The following is a 14779-nucleotide window of genomic DNA, read 5'->3' on the forward strand; positions in this document are numbered from 1 at the left end:
CTTGTGCTCTGTGTAGTGATTGGATTGATCCCAGAGTAGCCATACTTCTGTGCATGGCTGAGAGGGACTGTCCTGTCAGCCTGACTTCAGGTGCTGCAGTGTATCTATCAGTTGGCAACCAGGAGATCTATTGGTGAAATTTAAATATTGTGACTCTAATTAAAATGGTTTTGAGAGTCTGAGTGGCTGAGAACATGAGAGCCTTGTTCAAGTAGTTCTTTCCCATCTCTGTCACTTCATGGAAGAAAGAAAGGTATGTTTCTTCCTTGAGATTGTTTTCCTGCTAGTGATCAGAGACAACATTAAGTAGATTTCTTTTTTAGATCAGGATGAAAAGAATCTCTAATGAAAAGGTAATCTCTACGTAGCCTATATATAAATGAGAATTTGCAGTTCCTACTCTAACATTAGAAGCCTGGCAGATATCCTTTCTTCAGAGCTGACTTAATTTCCGAGATGAGTGGCTTGTGATAATTTTTAACGGCATGTGAGCAACACTATATAAATAGTTTGTAACAGGCTGTCATAGCTTTTTTTCCCTCTAAAAAACAATCGTAGCAGGTTTTGAGGCAACGAATCAGATTTCTTGCCTGAAATAAAAAAAAAAAAAAAAAAATCACAAAAAAACCTCTTAATTCTGGACTGCACAGGAAGTACTGCCAGGGAAAGGGGGAATTCCAGTGGAATGAAAAATGTAACATACTGTCCTAGCAAACATTCTCTTCTCTACAAAGTCAAGCCCTACCAGTGTCACAATTTCAAGTTCATTGCATTCATAAGAACTTGAAAAATAACTTTATTCTTGAATAGCCAAGTTTGTTGTATATTCAGTGCAGTCCAGCAAAGTCAATGTAGTATTATGAGACTTAGAGTAGTCTTATGAGCATATGAGTGCTCTGCTATTTCTAATGAGGTTGCTATTTTGTTTTTACCTATGTTTTTAAAATGGGGCTAATTACAGGGCCTAGGTAAACCTGCTATAACTAGTCACTAGAACTAGCAGCAGCTGTCACTGATAGCTATTATCAAGTAGAGTCCTTCACAGATGAATTTTAGCAGATCCACGGGTCTGAAAGTATGTCTGGATTTAGGGATGTGTTTCAAGGGGAAGCTTCTCCTTGCTTGTGAGTGCAGGGAGAGTGTTTGAGACTTCTCCAAGATCCATCTCTGGCTTCAGTCTTCTTGCAGAAAAGACGCTTCTTACTTTTCTAAGGCTATGTCACAAGATGATTATATTCAAACTTTTCTTTACATCACTGAGAATTCAGTTTATTAATAGGAACTTAATTTCTAGTATATTATAAACTCAAATGCTGTGTGGCTTCAGTCTGATTCACACAGTTTAATGTGTATTCTTCGTGAGAAGTGGAGTAGCTATTGTGCCATGCTTATGCTGAAATTGATGCCCCTCAAATTCATGCACCTGTTTTTTTCCCAGCTGTAATATTATCAGAAAGCAGCAGTGTGATAACTTCGTATCCTCATTTTACCCAGCTGCTCTTTTGTTTCTCTCCGTATTTGGTTGTGAGGGGTTTTTTTTTGAGTGCAGTGGGTTTTATCTTTGTACTTTGAATAGTACTTGAAGAATTAAAGCCCCAGATAGTATGCAGGCTGTATATGAGCTTCCATGGCAGTAAATTTTTTGTTTCTTGGAAAAATCAGTCTGTCTCTTAAGTTTATTTAACTTGGTACTGGATGAATTTTTTTCCTTCCAAGTTTTATCTCTCCTTCTTTTTATGCTTCTCAAGGTCCACAGTGCAGCAACATCTTTGGCAGCAGATCTGCTAAAATACCATATGGATCATATGGTTCTCAAAGCATTAAAAATCACAGGAGTAGAAGGAAATCTTGAAGCTGTAGCAGAATATACTTGCAAGCTATCAGAGCAGAAAGAACAACTTGTTGAGGTGAGTTCACCGCTGCTTTCATTTTGTAAGGCACTTAGAAAATGAGTGGCTGGATTTGTCTTAATCTATTCTTTAGGAAGGCTTTGGTCTGTTTTTGTAATTTTTATATTGTCTTCCTAGGATACTGTTGAATTTTGTATTGTTCTTGGTAGGGTCTGAGCCAGAGGTGTCACTGTGGCATATAGGTGTTGTAGAAAGGACGCACAATCGTACCCAATTCTCTTCCTGGATCTAGACTTAATTTATATGTATATATTGAGGCTAAAATATTCATTTAAAAAGTAGGTTTCAAGATCCAAGTAGAGATGATGGCCTTTTTCTTTCAAGCAGTAGGCGTCCAGCAACAGCCGAATCCAAAGACGTGTTTTAAGAGTGGTGGGAATGTAAGGTTAAGATTCTTAATGCAGTGAACTTGACTGTTTTGAAGATCTTGTGTAGTTTTTGTCAGTCAAGAGGGCCACTGAAAATCTTTTCTCCTGGGTGAAAAGGACTGTGTATGTTTCATGTACTAATACATTCATGGTTTCATATGGTAGTATTCACACATGTAAACAAATAGGACTTCCAAGACTACTGAGGGATCATGGCTCTTAGGAGTGCCTGTGGAGAGGATGTCTGCCACGTATACCTTCTTGCTCTCTCTGACAGAAGAGCAGAAGTAACTGTACCAGTAGGAGACACACAAAGATACACTTTGGTCTGGAACGTGGTGATGCCAGCCGCTATGCTTGCGTGGCATCTAATACTCATTAGTTTCTAAACAATTCTGATATATGGGGCTTGAGGATTTATTCCAGAAGTATGAATATGCAGAAGCAACACCTTAAACTTCTGGGACTGGCAAATCAATGCTGTGCCTTTTTAATTTTGGCTTTAATGTCCCCTTTTTCTGTGAGTAATTAGAGTTCCAGTGAGACACTGATCTCTTTTTCAAGCATAACTATGAGGTTTTACAGCGTTTTTATGTGAGGCCTTATAGCATTTCTGATCATGGACAGTGCAGTTAGTTTCATATGTGCTGTCTCTGTCTTATAAATTCTCCTTTTGATCTGGACACTTTGATGTTCCTTCTTAGCCCACTCTTTAGTTCACTCTTAATCTTACATTTTTAAAAAAAAAAAGGATTACTACAATTCTACATTTTGCCTATTGTGAAGAGAAGTGGTATTTCTTCCATAAATTAACTTGATGCTGATTTCCTCAAAGATAATTCAGTCCCCTAGATGATGAAAGCCTAAATTTTCCATATGGTTGCTGATTGCTGAGTAAGCCTGTTTAGACAAGGTCACATCATGCTACAGTTTTGCCAAATTGCATAGGTGTCTGAGTACTTTCAGGTTTATTCAGTCATAAGTATGTGAAATTGTTATTGTTTTATTTTTATTTATTTATTAAGACTTTTCTTTCTCTTGGTAATATTCTGCACATTCCAAGTCAGGATTTAGCCTTGTTTTCATTGTAAATGCTCCCTGAGAAACACCCAGCTATGTGGTCTTCAATAAGATTCTGATAGGACTATCAATAACTTTGTGTGTGTGTTTGTGCACATGCACCTTGTCTCACTAGTAATGAAAACATATTTTTTACCATTCTTTTCTCTTTATGTTTATAAAAAATATTTAGATGTGTCGCTTATTGAGGCATGTTTCTGGAACGGAGCCCCTTGAGATTACTTGCATACATGCAGAAGATACTTTTCAGGTCACTGGCCCGCAGGTATGCTTACCTTTTATCTGGCCATGTCTACTGGGCATGAATCAATAAAAATTACTTATATGGATGTTTTGGAGACCTACTGTTGAACTGTTCAAAGCAGTTCTAAGAAAGAGTTACACTTTGATGTTGGGTGGTAGCTAAAAGAATGGACAAAGAAGATCATCAAGCCTGCAAATATCAAATGAGTACTCTACAAAGACATTAACAGTAACAGCTTAATTTTGTGTTTTCCCTTTAAAGGCATTTGTGAACTCTTCTGCAACACTATGTGCTAGGACTTCCAATAACAAATATTTTGTTCTCTGTCCAGATAATTTCTGCTGCAGAAACACTGGCATTACATCCATCTAGCAAGATTGCAAAAGAAAATCTTGAGGTGTTCTGTGAGGCCTGGGAGTCTCAACTGAGTGACATGTCTATGTTGTTAAGAGAAATCAATGATGTGTTTGAAGGAAGAAGAGGTAAGAATGCTATGTACAAATAGAAAAATGTAGTTTTCAAAATGTGTAGTCTAAGAAATACTAGGAAATACTGTTTTCTGAGGAGCACAGTAAACATTCTGTATGGAAATGTGGAATCTAGGTGGCAATACACAAACACATTGGTTTTGTATAGATGTCGAGTTAAGGTGCTTAATGGATTTTTTCCAAAGAAAAGAGCCAAAAATTTGAAGGCCTGATTTGTGTCAAATTAGATATGTTTAGCTTTCTGCACTGTGATTAGTTCCAGCAAAATCAAAAGGAACTGTTCAAAGGACACAAAAGTATTCGACACTGCTCTTTTCCAGCAGTGTCCAAATATTAGGGATGTAGGGCTTTCCCTCCGCCTTTTAGTTTCCCTAGGACATATCTGTTCATGACAGTGGAGATATAACTTGAACTGTGTGACGTGTTTAATTGATTTCCTGTATTTCTGGGAAATATGTATACGCATATATATTCTATACTGTCAGCTTGCCTTGTATTCACTTCATAATGTAGTGAATGTAGTTATTTGATTTTTAAACTGCTGTCCTTTCTCCTGGATGGAATCTCTGACGACTCTGCACAATCTTGGGATATTTTCTCTGGTTGGTAAGTTTATTGGTATTTGTACAACATGTAGAAGACAATCTTGGAATCTTAAGAAAAAATTCTGTGTTTACTTTTAGCGTAGGGTAATTTGTCTTTAAAATGAAAGCCATTTTATCTTCATTTTTGTCTAACAATTTTTTTCCAGATGATGGCTTTGGTGTAGCCTGTCATACTTGCGGCTACGTGTTTGTTTCAGTCTTTAAGGTATAATTGCATACAGATAGAATGTAATATATAATAATACTGAATGTCTTGTATTTTTAAGAAAATCACTCAGGTTTAAAAGTTTAGATCTAGTTAAATACAGGGACTTCATTTTTTTTGTATCTAAGATACAGAAAAAGTAAAGCCTTATTCAGGTTAGATGACACTTTATCAATGACACAATACTTCATCTTGCTGTTAATGTGAGACCTTTTTCCATTTTTAGTTTATTTTGTCAGTTTAGCTTTCTGTACTTGATCAGGTTTTTGTGTAAGCAGTTCTTTTCTGCCAGCTTTTTTGTGAGGACAGTAAACAATCAACCACAGGGTAGTAATATCTTAAATTGTTGCTGCTGCTTGCTAGATGAATGTGTGTCCAAGCCTGAAGACTTGTAAAAGGAAAACATGTATTGAAACTTTGAGTGGGTTTACAATAATTGTGTGTAGCGCACATTATTGGGAATTTGAGATGTCTGAGAAAAACATGATAGTTATCCTACTTGTTCTTCCACCTTGGTCTGGAATGCCATATAAAGATGTGTAGCCATCAGAGATTCTGTTTATGGGCCTTTTAACTTTCAGTGGGTTTTTTGTTTGTTTTGGGAGCCAAGGACATACTGACTTTCTTTAAACATAACATTGAATTTTATATAATGCAACTTAAAATAAGATATTACTCTAATATTGATGTGTTATGATAAATTTGGAATTTGCAGGGCTGATCATGCAGTATCTGATTTTTTTCATATTCATGCAGAGTTGAATTATAACCTTTTTGCATATGTGTGTGTGCGTGTGTGTGTATACATATATATATATTACTGTATTTAAAAATAATAGGATGAGAATCATGCAGCCACAGCAAAGCCTATACATGGCTCTCCAAACAAATAGTTCTTGGAAGTGTTGCGGCAGATTCCCAACCTCTCCTGTAGTTGGTAACTTTCTCTTCTCTTGTGGCTGTTGACAGCAGATAACAGACATTTTCCACAAGTGATACTTTCCAGTTTCTTTAAAGCATCATTTCACAAGGCAACCCAATGTCATTGCTTGAAGGAGAGAGAAGAGAATGGGTAGGTGTTGCTGAGCATGTTGGAGGCTGTAGCGTGTGTGGGCCTGGGTGCAGTGAAGACTATCTTCTCCTGTTTGGCATAGCCAGATGAGTATGTTCTTGTTAGTGTCTCATTTCCTCAGTCTTTCCTTCAGTGTAAAATGTTCTGATACCACCATTAGTAAGATAGTGAGTGTAGCTTGTGTTCTTTATATGGCCCAGGGTGCATTAGGTCTTACCAAAATGATGCTTAAGAAAGAATGTCTCCATTTTCCTTGTCTCGTGGCCAAGCCTCTGAATTTTTGTTTCGTATTAACAGTCAGTTATCTCCTTATAAATTATTTGGTCTCCTATATCCACCTGTCTTCTAGAAAGTTTTCCTCTGGTGGGCTAATCTTTTTTTTTGTTTGTTTGTTTGCTTGTTTTCTGTTGTTGGACTTCAGAATGATTCTTGTCAAAAAAAAAAAAAAAAAAAAGGAAAAAAAAATCTCACCCAAATACCCCCACCTTTTTACTACCAGAAGATATCCTAAAGTTACCTTGCTGTTTTCAACCTTTTTTTTTCCTCCTAGAAAACATGACTGATGACCCAATGAATAAATTAAACTAAAATATTTGTTTGCTAAGAGATTGTAAGAGTGGCATTCACAAAACTTTTGCCTCCAAACACAATGGAGTTTCACAATATTTTACAAGATTTTTTTATTCTTGTAACTCATGATGCTTGTCTTAATGTTGAGGTTGGGTAAAAGTCTTTATTTTACAGACGAAAATGTAACAAGTGCTTTATTCCTAGTAGAATTGTGATTGTGTGTAACAAGATAGAATTACAGTAAGAAGGTATATATTTTTTTCTCCTCAGTTTAAAAACTTGTATTTTTGTACTACCAATTTAAATGTTTGGCTTTGTTAGAGAGTTCAGAATACAGCTTAAGAGGCAAAAATTGAATGGTGACTAAATGTGCTGGACACATCAAATAAAAGAAGCATTTTTCTGATAGATTCGCGTTTTTTATACTAATTTCTCTATTTTCACGAGCAATTGCGTAACTCCTCATCCAGCGTTTCTTTCATATCAGCAAATAAGATATTTCTCATACTGAGGTTCAAAACTCACAGGGATAGAGAGCCAGATTTAGCTTGGAAATGAAGCTGTATTTTCCTCAAGTTTAATGTAATTGCACCACGTCTTGCCCAAATTGAAATAGGCTCGTCCTGGGGAGGGGGTGCCCATCTACATGGGGTGGGAGAGGTCAGTGAGCACACCGCAGCCCAGTAACCCTCACGTGTCTTCTGAAAACGTCTCTGCGCTGTGCAGAACTGGGCAGTGAGGTAGAGCTGGGCCTCTTTTGCTTAATCCTAACCCACCTTTTAACCCAACGCTGAGGAGCCTCGTTCAGCACCGTGTTGGCATTTGGAACGTCGCATGGCTGCTGTGGGCTGGGGAGAGTCCCGGCTCCTCTGGACCTCTTGTCCACTGGGAGGTCTGGGTCAGCCGGGGAGGCATGGGTTTGCTCTCAGAATTGCTGGTTTAGGTTAGATACTGAACTTCAAGGCTCTAGCACTTTCAGATGAATCACCTCATGAAAGCACCTCTCATTGATCCAGTCTGTTGGATGTCAACCGATCTCTTTTTTTTCCTAACTTTTTTGTTTCAGCATGCTGGAGAATAATGTGAATAATGCCCTGATTGCTCCTTGTAACTTGGTCAGAAGTGAGAGAATGATTTATGAAGAGAACTTCCTTTTCTGCCCTCCTCTCTTGTTTTGCCCGCTTGGTTTGAGAGGAGTTAAATGACCATGAGGATTTGGGAGGGCTGTAGTTGCTGAGTAGAGGATACAGATCAGAACTTCAGAATTTAGAGGCTGGAGTTCTAGAAGGAAGGGTGAAGCAGAGATGCAGCCGTCTTACTCTCAGATATAAAGTGAAATCAAAAACAGGATTTGGAAGTCGAAATAAAGAGATTTTCGAGGAGAAAACATGGCTGGAAATACTAGAAAGCAGAAACAGGAAGACAAAGAGAACGAAATAATAAAAATTAATTTTAAATGACAAAAAGAAAAAGGAAACATTAGGAAAAACAAAGGCAGACTGGAATAAATAAAAGGAAGATTATAATATGGCAAAAAGTCTTTTGCTATTACAGCAAAGATCTAACTTACAAACTAAGGAAATGAAATACCTGAAAAAATACGTATGCGTATGCCGTTAATGGAATCAAATATAAATTCTGTTATATTATACTGATGTAATTAAGTATTTTCCGATGAAGTAGGATTATCTCTGGCCTGAGTTGATGTGTGCTTTTGAAAGGTCTGGTATCTGTAAGTCCAGTGAGGTGGTTTTTTTTGTGTGTGTTTTCTAGTATTTTTTGTGGGTGTTTTTTTTGTGTGTGTGGGGGGGGGTGTTTTGGTTTGGGTTTTTTTAAATGTTCCAGTAAATAAATAGTGAGATCCTTCCTCTTTCTGAATATGGTGAGCAACTAAACCTTGCAAAACCAAATAATGGGAATTGCTCGAAGAGCATAAATAATTGTTTTTTTCTTATTTCTCTTTACCACCTCTTTCCATTTGGTTTCCATAATTGTGAATGCCCACTTTGTGCGTGCGAGTAGTATGTCCTCTCAGTATGTGTTTGTATTCTATTTGTTATATCAAAGCTTTCTGTGTTTGAACTTTTTTTTTAACATGATGCAATAGGTTTTTACATAACACCAAGGAGATGTTTTATGCTACAGCATTTTAAACTTAAAAGTTAGCTTTTGTTCTTGGTGCTTCTTATATGCTTTCTTACATGCCTTTTAGGTGATATTTCGACACATAGGACGCTGTAAATCACCTCTCAAAATTTATATCAGTCTTTAGGGAGAAACCTTGCTTGGATGCATGTTTGGGCAAATAATATCTGAATAACTCTGTATTCTGAAAAAAATAGTTAGGCAGCTTGTGCCCTGATAGCTCATTTCATCTTTCACAAAACTAGCTAGGAGAAGGAAGAGGTGGTCTTAGAAAGGAAAAATACCATTTTTCATACTTATCAAGAGGGTTGAGGGACACTATTCAACTTACTGAAATTTGTTTTTTAGAAGTCAGTTGCCTAGTCATGGAGCTCATGATCTTTCTGTAGTGTCAGGAGATAAAGAGCATACTTTCAAAAAATCATGAATGCATAAGAGAACTGTCTTCTGAAGACTCAGAATGGAATTTCTCTAGGAGCTGACACAAGAGAAGGAAATAGCAATTGTAGGGAGATTTGTTGCTTGTCCTTTGTCAAGGTGCATCATCTCCATGCAAACCTGGTACTGATATCCATTATAGTAGCTCTTTGTTTCTTCAGGTAAAATCTATTTTTCACTAGTTCTTGAGTTTGTTTTGTGGGTTTTTTTGTGGGTTTTTGTTTGTTTTGTTTTTTTATTTTATTTTATTTAGCAGACATTCCTCTCCTGAATCTTAGCTCTAAAGACTTTATTTGACTTAAGGTTACTGGAGCTCTAATCCATGGCTGTTAGCCCAGGCACTGTTTGCTCTTGTCAATAACCTCTTCTTACCCACTTTCAGGTAACACCTAAAAGGGTGGTTTTTCCTCCAGTTATTTCACTCAGGCTTGGAATATCTGTGGCTCCTGGGGATATAAGAAATAACTAAATAAGTGTGCAAAGTGCTATAGAGCTTTCTTTATTAATAAAATACAGTGCATGTGGGATATGTATAGTACAGTACAACATGAGGATTTTATCGGTATTACTTAGAAAAACCTGCCTAGATATTTCTCACTAGCATTGTTAGTAGCATTGGTACTCCAAATTTTATACCATCCAACCCATGCTGAGAAAAACTTTAGGTGGAACTACCATTGTACGTTCTGTACTTTGCAACAAAATGAGTGCATGTAGCGATAACTGCTCAGTCATGGGAGAGTTTCGTTGCTCACTTGTGGATTGCATTCAAGGGACTAGAAATCTCTCTGAGGGAAAGTGTTCAGAGAAGCTTTCATAACTGCCAATTACCAAGGGCTAAAATCTGAACAGTACCGAGTTCTTGGCTTGTCTCTGTCTGGAAGGATGAGGCAGAGAGGCAATCCTCTGTAGTATTCAAAGAGGAGCAATTACAGGTAAGTAATTTGCTTTTATAGTACTGCAACTTCAGGAAGGATGACATAAGGCATGTTATTCCCATTGATTAAAATCTGCATACAAATTTTGGTATCAATGTGTGTGTTCTTCATAGGAGAGAAGCGTGTCTACCTATCACTGCCCAGACCAGGGGTAAGTTGCTTTTGGGATTGTTGTATTTACTTTATATCTGACGTTAACTAACTGACTTCTTCCCATGTTACACCTTCATGAGGGCAAGGCCGTATCTTGGTAACATGCATCCTGACTGCACGGCTGGCAGTAAAATGTCAGACTTTGTCGATTTATTAAATGAATAACAAACATACTGAAAACTAGGGTAACTAGTTACATACTATGCTTTAATCACTTTCATTGTATGTGAGGTTTAATTCCTGTTCATTAATGTGACCTTTTTTACCATGTACTCAACTGTCACGCTATATAATAATGCATTGTTACTATTAAAACCATGAGAATATACTGCAACTGAAATAAGTCTTGGTAATGTAATTTTTTTATGTTGTTGCCTGAGTTGACCTATTTGGAACCAAAGGGACATGTTTGAGTCTATTGTAAGCTCTTCAGATAATGGGTTCTTGTTTCCTTCTTCGGTCTTAAATGTTTTTAACACAGAAAAGAAAGCTACACTCAATGTCCAGATTTAGTTGTGAGGTATTTAATATCCTTAGCTGATCATAATTGATACTGCATTGTTTCTGAGAGCATCTGTGTGTTAGGAAACCTCCTAAATCTTGTTATCATGTAATCAGTCATGGGATTCACTTCCTACATACTGAATCTTTTCATGGGTAGGAAAAAGGGGAAGAATTATCTCAGAAGGTAGAGTAAACTCTACCTTGTTTTTTTCTCTCCTTGCTTTCTTTCCTTAACTTGCAGTGTGGAGGAATTTGACTGTGAAATGGTTCCATCTCCACATTTCCTGGTGTGCAATTCTTTGACTTCGAACACAATATGCTACTTGTGACCTTAACGAAAAGAGAAAGAGAAAAGCTCATACATTATAAATCCAATCCACAGATTTAAATAGAATATAATGTTAGGCTGAGTGAGCATGGGTACATTTTCACTGTTACAGAACTAAGTAGACTGGAAAATAGATTGGTTCAGTGAATTTGATAGGGTTTTTGTCCCTCACTGGTTTGACTAAGCTGCGTAGCTTCTGGACTTCAGCCAAAATTTAAAGAGGTGTTTGAAGTCAGATTCACACTTATTGATTCATATGTCTTTTAAAAATACTTTCAATAAATCTTTGTTCCCAGGATTTAAACAGTTCTGCTCTGTTGTCATTTCAAAAGTTACTGCCACCTTTTCAGTTTTTTGAGATGCATAGATTTGGGGGAGTTATGATTAATAGACAGTTTGGAAGTAGACAGCACTTGTAGGTTACGACCATAAGACAAGAAGTTTGTTTGCAGAGTAAGTTCTTTGCCAGACTGATGCATTAACCTTTGGAACTGCCTCTCTTCCCAGTGCTGTGACTCTCGGTGCTGCCTCTTCTCTCCTTACTGCCATCACAGAGGTCTGCTGCGCCTGGCTATTGCCCACGCTGTCCTTGCACACAAGTCACACTCTTCCTGTCAATCTATGAGATCATATGTTTTGTTACATCTGTTTAATTGTGACTGTGCTGTTTGGTAATGAGTGGCATCCTAGCATGTGCCATAGTTGAGGACAGAGCAGTAGTGATGATTCATGTGTGTGCTTAATGCACAGGTATATTTTTCTCTATAGTATTAGGTGTCAAATCATGTTTTAAAAGCAGAGTAACTGCTTATCTGCCTTTTACCGATTCTCCTATTCAAATAGCGTGAGTGAACACTAGAATGGAGAAAACTACCAATCTGACAAAACATTCTGAGGTTTCTTCTAGTTATTTGTGGATAGAAAAACTTACCTGTGCTAGAGTGCTGGTTTTCTTGAATACCCTTCACTCAGCAGCTTAAATATGTGCCATACCCTGTATCCCAAAGTTTGTGTTTACATACAAACCTAGTTTGGCTTTGTGTTCCTTTCTTCTTTTAAGACTCGGCCTTAAAACCAGCCTTTCTTGAATTGCATCTCTAATATGTAGTATGGTCAAACTTAAATAACAATTAGGAGTATCAATTCGTAGACTTTTTGCTAAATCTTTGCATATGAGATCAGCATTTTTAATGCAGAATAATATAAAATAATATTTAATATTATATTAATTTATATTAATTAAATATAATTAATCATAACTATATAATTAATTATAATCATATAATTATTAATTATCATAAAGTTTAATTATGCAATTCTTATATAGATAATTATATAAGAATTATATAATTCACAAAAAATATATTTATATTAATGATATAAAATAGTATGTAATATAATAGAATAATTTTTAATAGGCAGAATTACAGCATCTAATCTGGGTAGACATTCATAAGATTCAGAATATTTAAAAATTTGGGGATGGGAAAAGAGAAATGGCATGAAAGCTAAACTGAGCAGCAAATTGCAGTAGGAACTTCAATAGTAGTACTTTATTTGTGCTCAAACTCTTGAAGTGAGAGATGGAGACTGCGCCTGGAGCTTGCTCTGATGCTGTTCACAATGAATAGTGCTTTTTTTTCCCTGCAGGCACTACTGATGTTAATTTGCCCAAGTACTCCCACTAATGAATAGCAGCTCTTTTCAGGTTCCCAGACAAGGATCTCAGTCCTGCTCTGTTACCATCCAGCCTCCTCCAGTCTCTCACATCTCTCCAAGTTATGACACCAGCTTTATACTTTCCATTCCTCTACACTCTAGTGCAGTTTCTGAATGTGAACCGTGGCTCCCATGTCTGTTAGTTTTTGCTGTCTTTGCACAGTGACAGCACCAGCACATGAAGTTAAAGCCAAGAACTGCTGCTCTCTACCTGCAAATTGATTTGAAACAAATCATGTGTTACTGTGTATATGTGTTATGCTCTGCTGTATCAGATGCTCCACTTGCATCAGTACCACTAACTATCATTTAATCTGAGCCAATATTTGGCTTGCAGCCAGACCAGTATTTCAGATAGTTCCTGACTTAAATACATGAAGGAAACCCATAAAAAGATCGCAGCAACAGGCACAGGCCCTGTGTGCACATGCCATTTCAGAAGGACGGCCAGATCAGAACTGAATCTCAGCTTCTACTGAGAAGTTTGTCTGAACCACTGGAACTCTCCTGCAAAGTCTACCTATGAGTAGAGAGACACCTCTTATAATTTGTTAGTAAAATGATTACTAATTCCTTTTATTTAAAAATATTATTTTTTGTTTGAAACAGAAGCATAATGCAAATCTGAAAGCATTAAAGCCAGTCAAACTGGATACTGAGGTAAGACGCCAACGTTTTAGTAAAAAAACTTTTTAAATTTCTTTTTTTTCCTCGTCTGAAGAATGTATTTCAAGTGCCATAAATATGGTTACCATTTACAGGAACAGGCAAAAATTGCAAAACTTGGATTAGAATTGCATCTGCTCACATCTGATGTGGATTCTGAGACAGAGAAATGGGAGGATCAGGAGAACGAGGTTGTGCAACATGGACAAGGCATGTCAAGTATGGCCTACTCCATGTATTTATTTACAAGGTAATTACACTGTAGCGGCATGTTTTGGTGGGGAGAAGAGTGTTAACAGTGTTTACAAGAAATAAGACAATTTAATTTTCAGAATATAACGATTGGGACACATGCAGAAAGGAATTTTAATTTCTGTCCTTACACATCATAAATTCTTGTAAATTTCTAAGCTGTTTAATAATTAAATTAGGGTTTTTTAAGTGCTAAACACCTGGTTTGTTGCAAAAGAGCTATTTATTATCTCTTGGATACAGAAAACATTTAAGAAGAATGTTCATAAATACTTTCAAAATTAAGTAAAGTAAAGCACAGATATATAACTGTAGATTAGAATTGCTGATCTTTTCTGTACTGAAAGGTATTCCGAAACTTGCCTGTGCAATGTCAGCTTTCTTATTTGAAGAATTTAGGGGTCTTTTTATGAGTTGAGATTTTTCTTACCTTGTAGTCCAGTAATAGTATGCCAGACACATGGATTTCTGTCCTTCTTCAGCTGATGAGGACTAAACCATTTCTGATTTCCTAATAGTGCTCTAGCCACTGAGGTGTTTATATAGTATTTTGAAATGCAGTTCCTGTAGTAAGTTATTGTTGTGCATAGTATCTTCTAAAAGTGATATTTTACAGTTCAGTGGTGTGAATGGGGGTGAGAGTGAGCGAGTGATACTACAAATTGTGCATGTAGCAGGCAAAATAATCAGCAGTCTATACATGGAAAATATTCTGCTTTCGTTATTTCCCACAGAGGAGAAGGACTTCTGAAAACTACTCAAGATTTATTTCATCAAGCAGAGGTAATGTATTTTTAACAAAATAGGAGTTAGGAACTCTGAGTGAAGAACAAGTTGGAACTTAACTCTCTGATTCCTTACACAGAATCACAGAATGTTAGGGATTGGAAGGGACCTCAAAGGATCATCTAGTCCAATCCCCCTGCCTGAGCAGGACCACCTAGATCAGATCACACAAGAACGCGTCCAGGCGGGTTTTGAACATCTCCATAAAAGGAGACTCCACAACCTCTCTGGGCAGCCTGTTCCAGTGTTCTGTTACCCTTACTGGGAAGAAGTTCTTCCTCATGTTTAAGCGGAACCTCCTATGTTCC

General features: G+C 37.0%; 1 protein-coding gene across 1 annotated transcript in view; it reads left to right on the forward strand.

Annotated features, from left to right (window-relative positions):
• CTNNAL1 (catenin alpha like 1) overlaps nt 1-14779 on the forward strand; it is a 61137-nt gene that overhangs the window by 41423 nt on the left and 4935 nt on the right. The window contains exons 9-15 of the mRNA XM_086609149.1: nt 1749-1907; nt 3531-3623; nt 3934-4084; nt 10177-10214; nt 13377-13427; nt 13529-13683; nt 14420-14468. Coding sequence (XP_086465275.1) covers nt 1749-1907; nt 3531-3623; nt 3934-4084; nt 10177-10214; nt 13377-13427; nt 13529-13683; nt 14420-14468 — 696 coding nt within the window. The remainder of the gene's footprint in view (nt 1-1748; nt 1908-3530; nt 3624-3933; nt 4085-10176; nt 10215-13376; nt 13428-13528; nt 13684-14419; nt 14469-14779) is intronic.

This window comes from Tauraco erythrolophus, chromosome 3, assembly GCF_009769465.1.
Source record: "Tauraco erythrolophus isolate bTauEry1 chromosome 3, bTauEry1.pri, whole genome shotgun sequence".
Taxonomy (NCBI): domain Eukaryota; kingdom Metazoa; phylum Chordata; class Aves; order Musophagiformes; family Musophagidae; genus Tauraco; species Tauraco erythrolophus.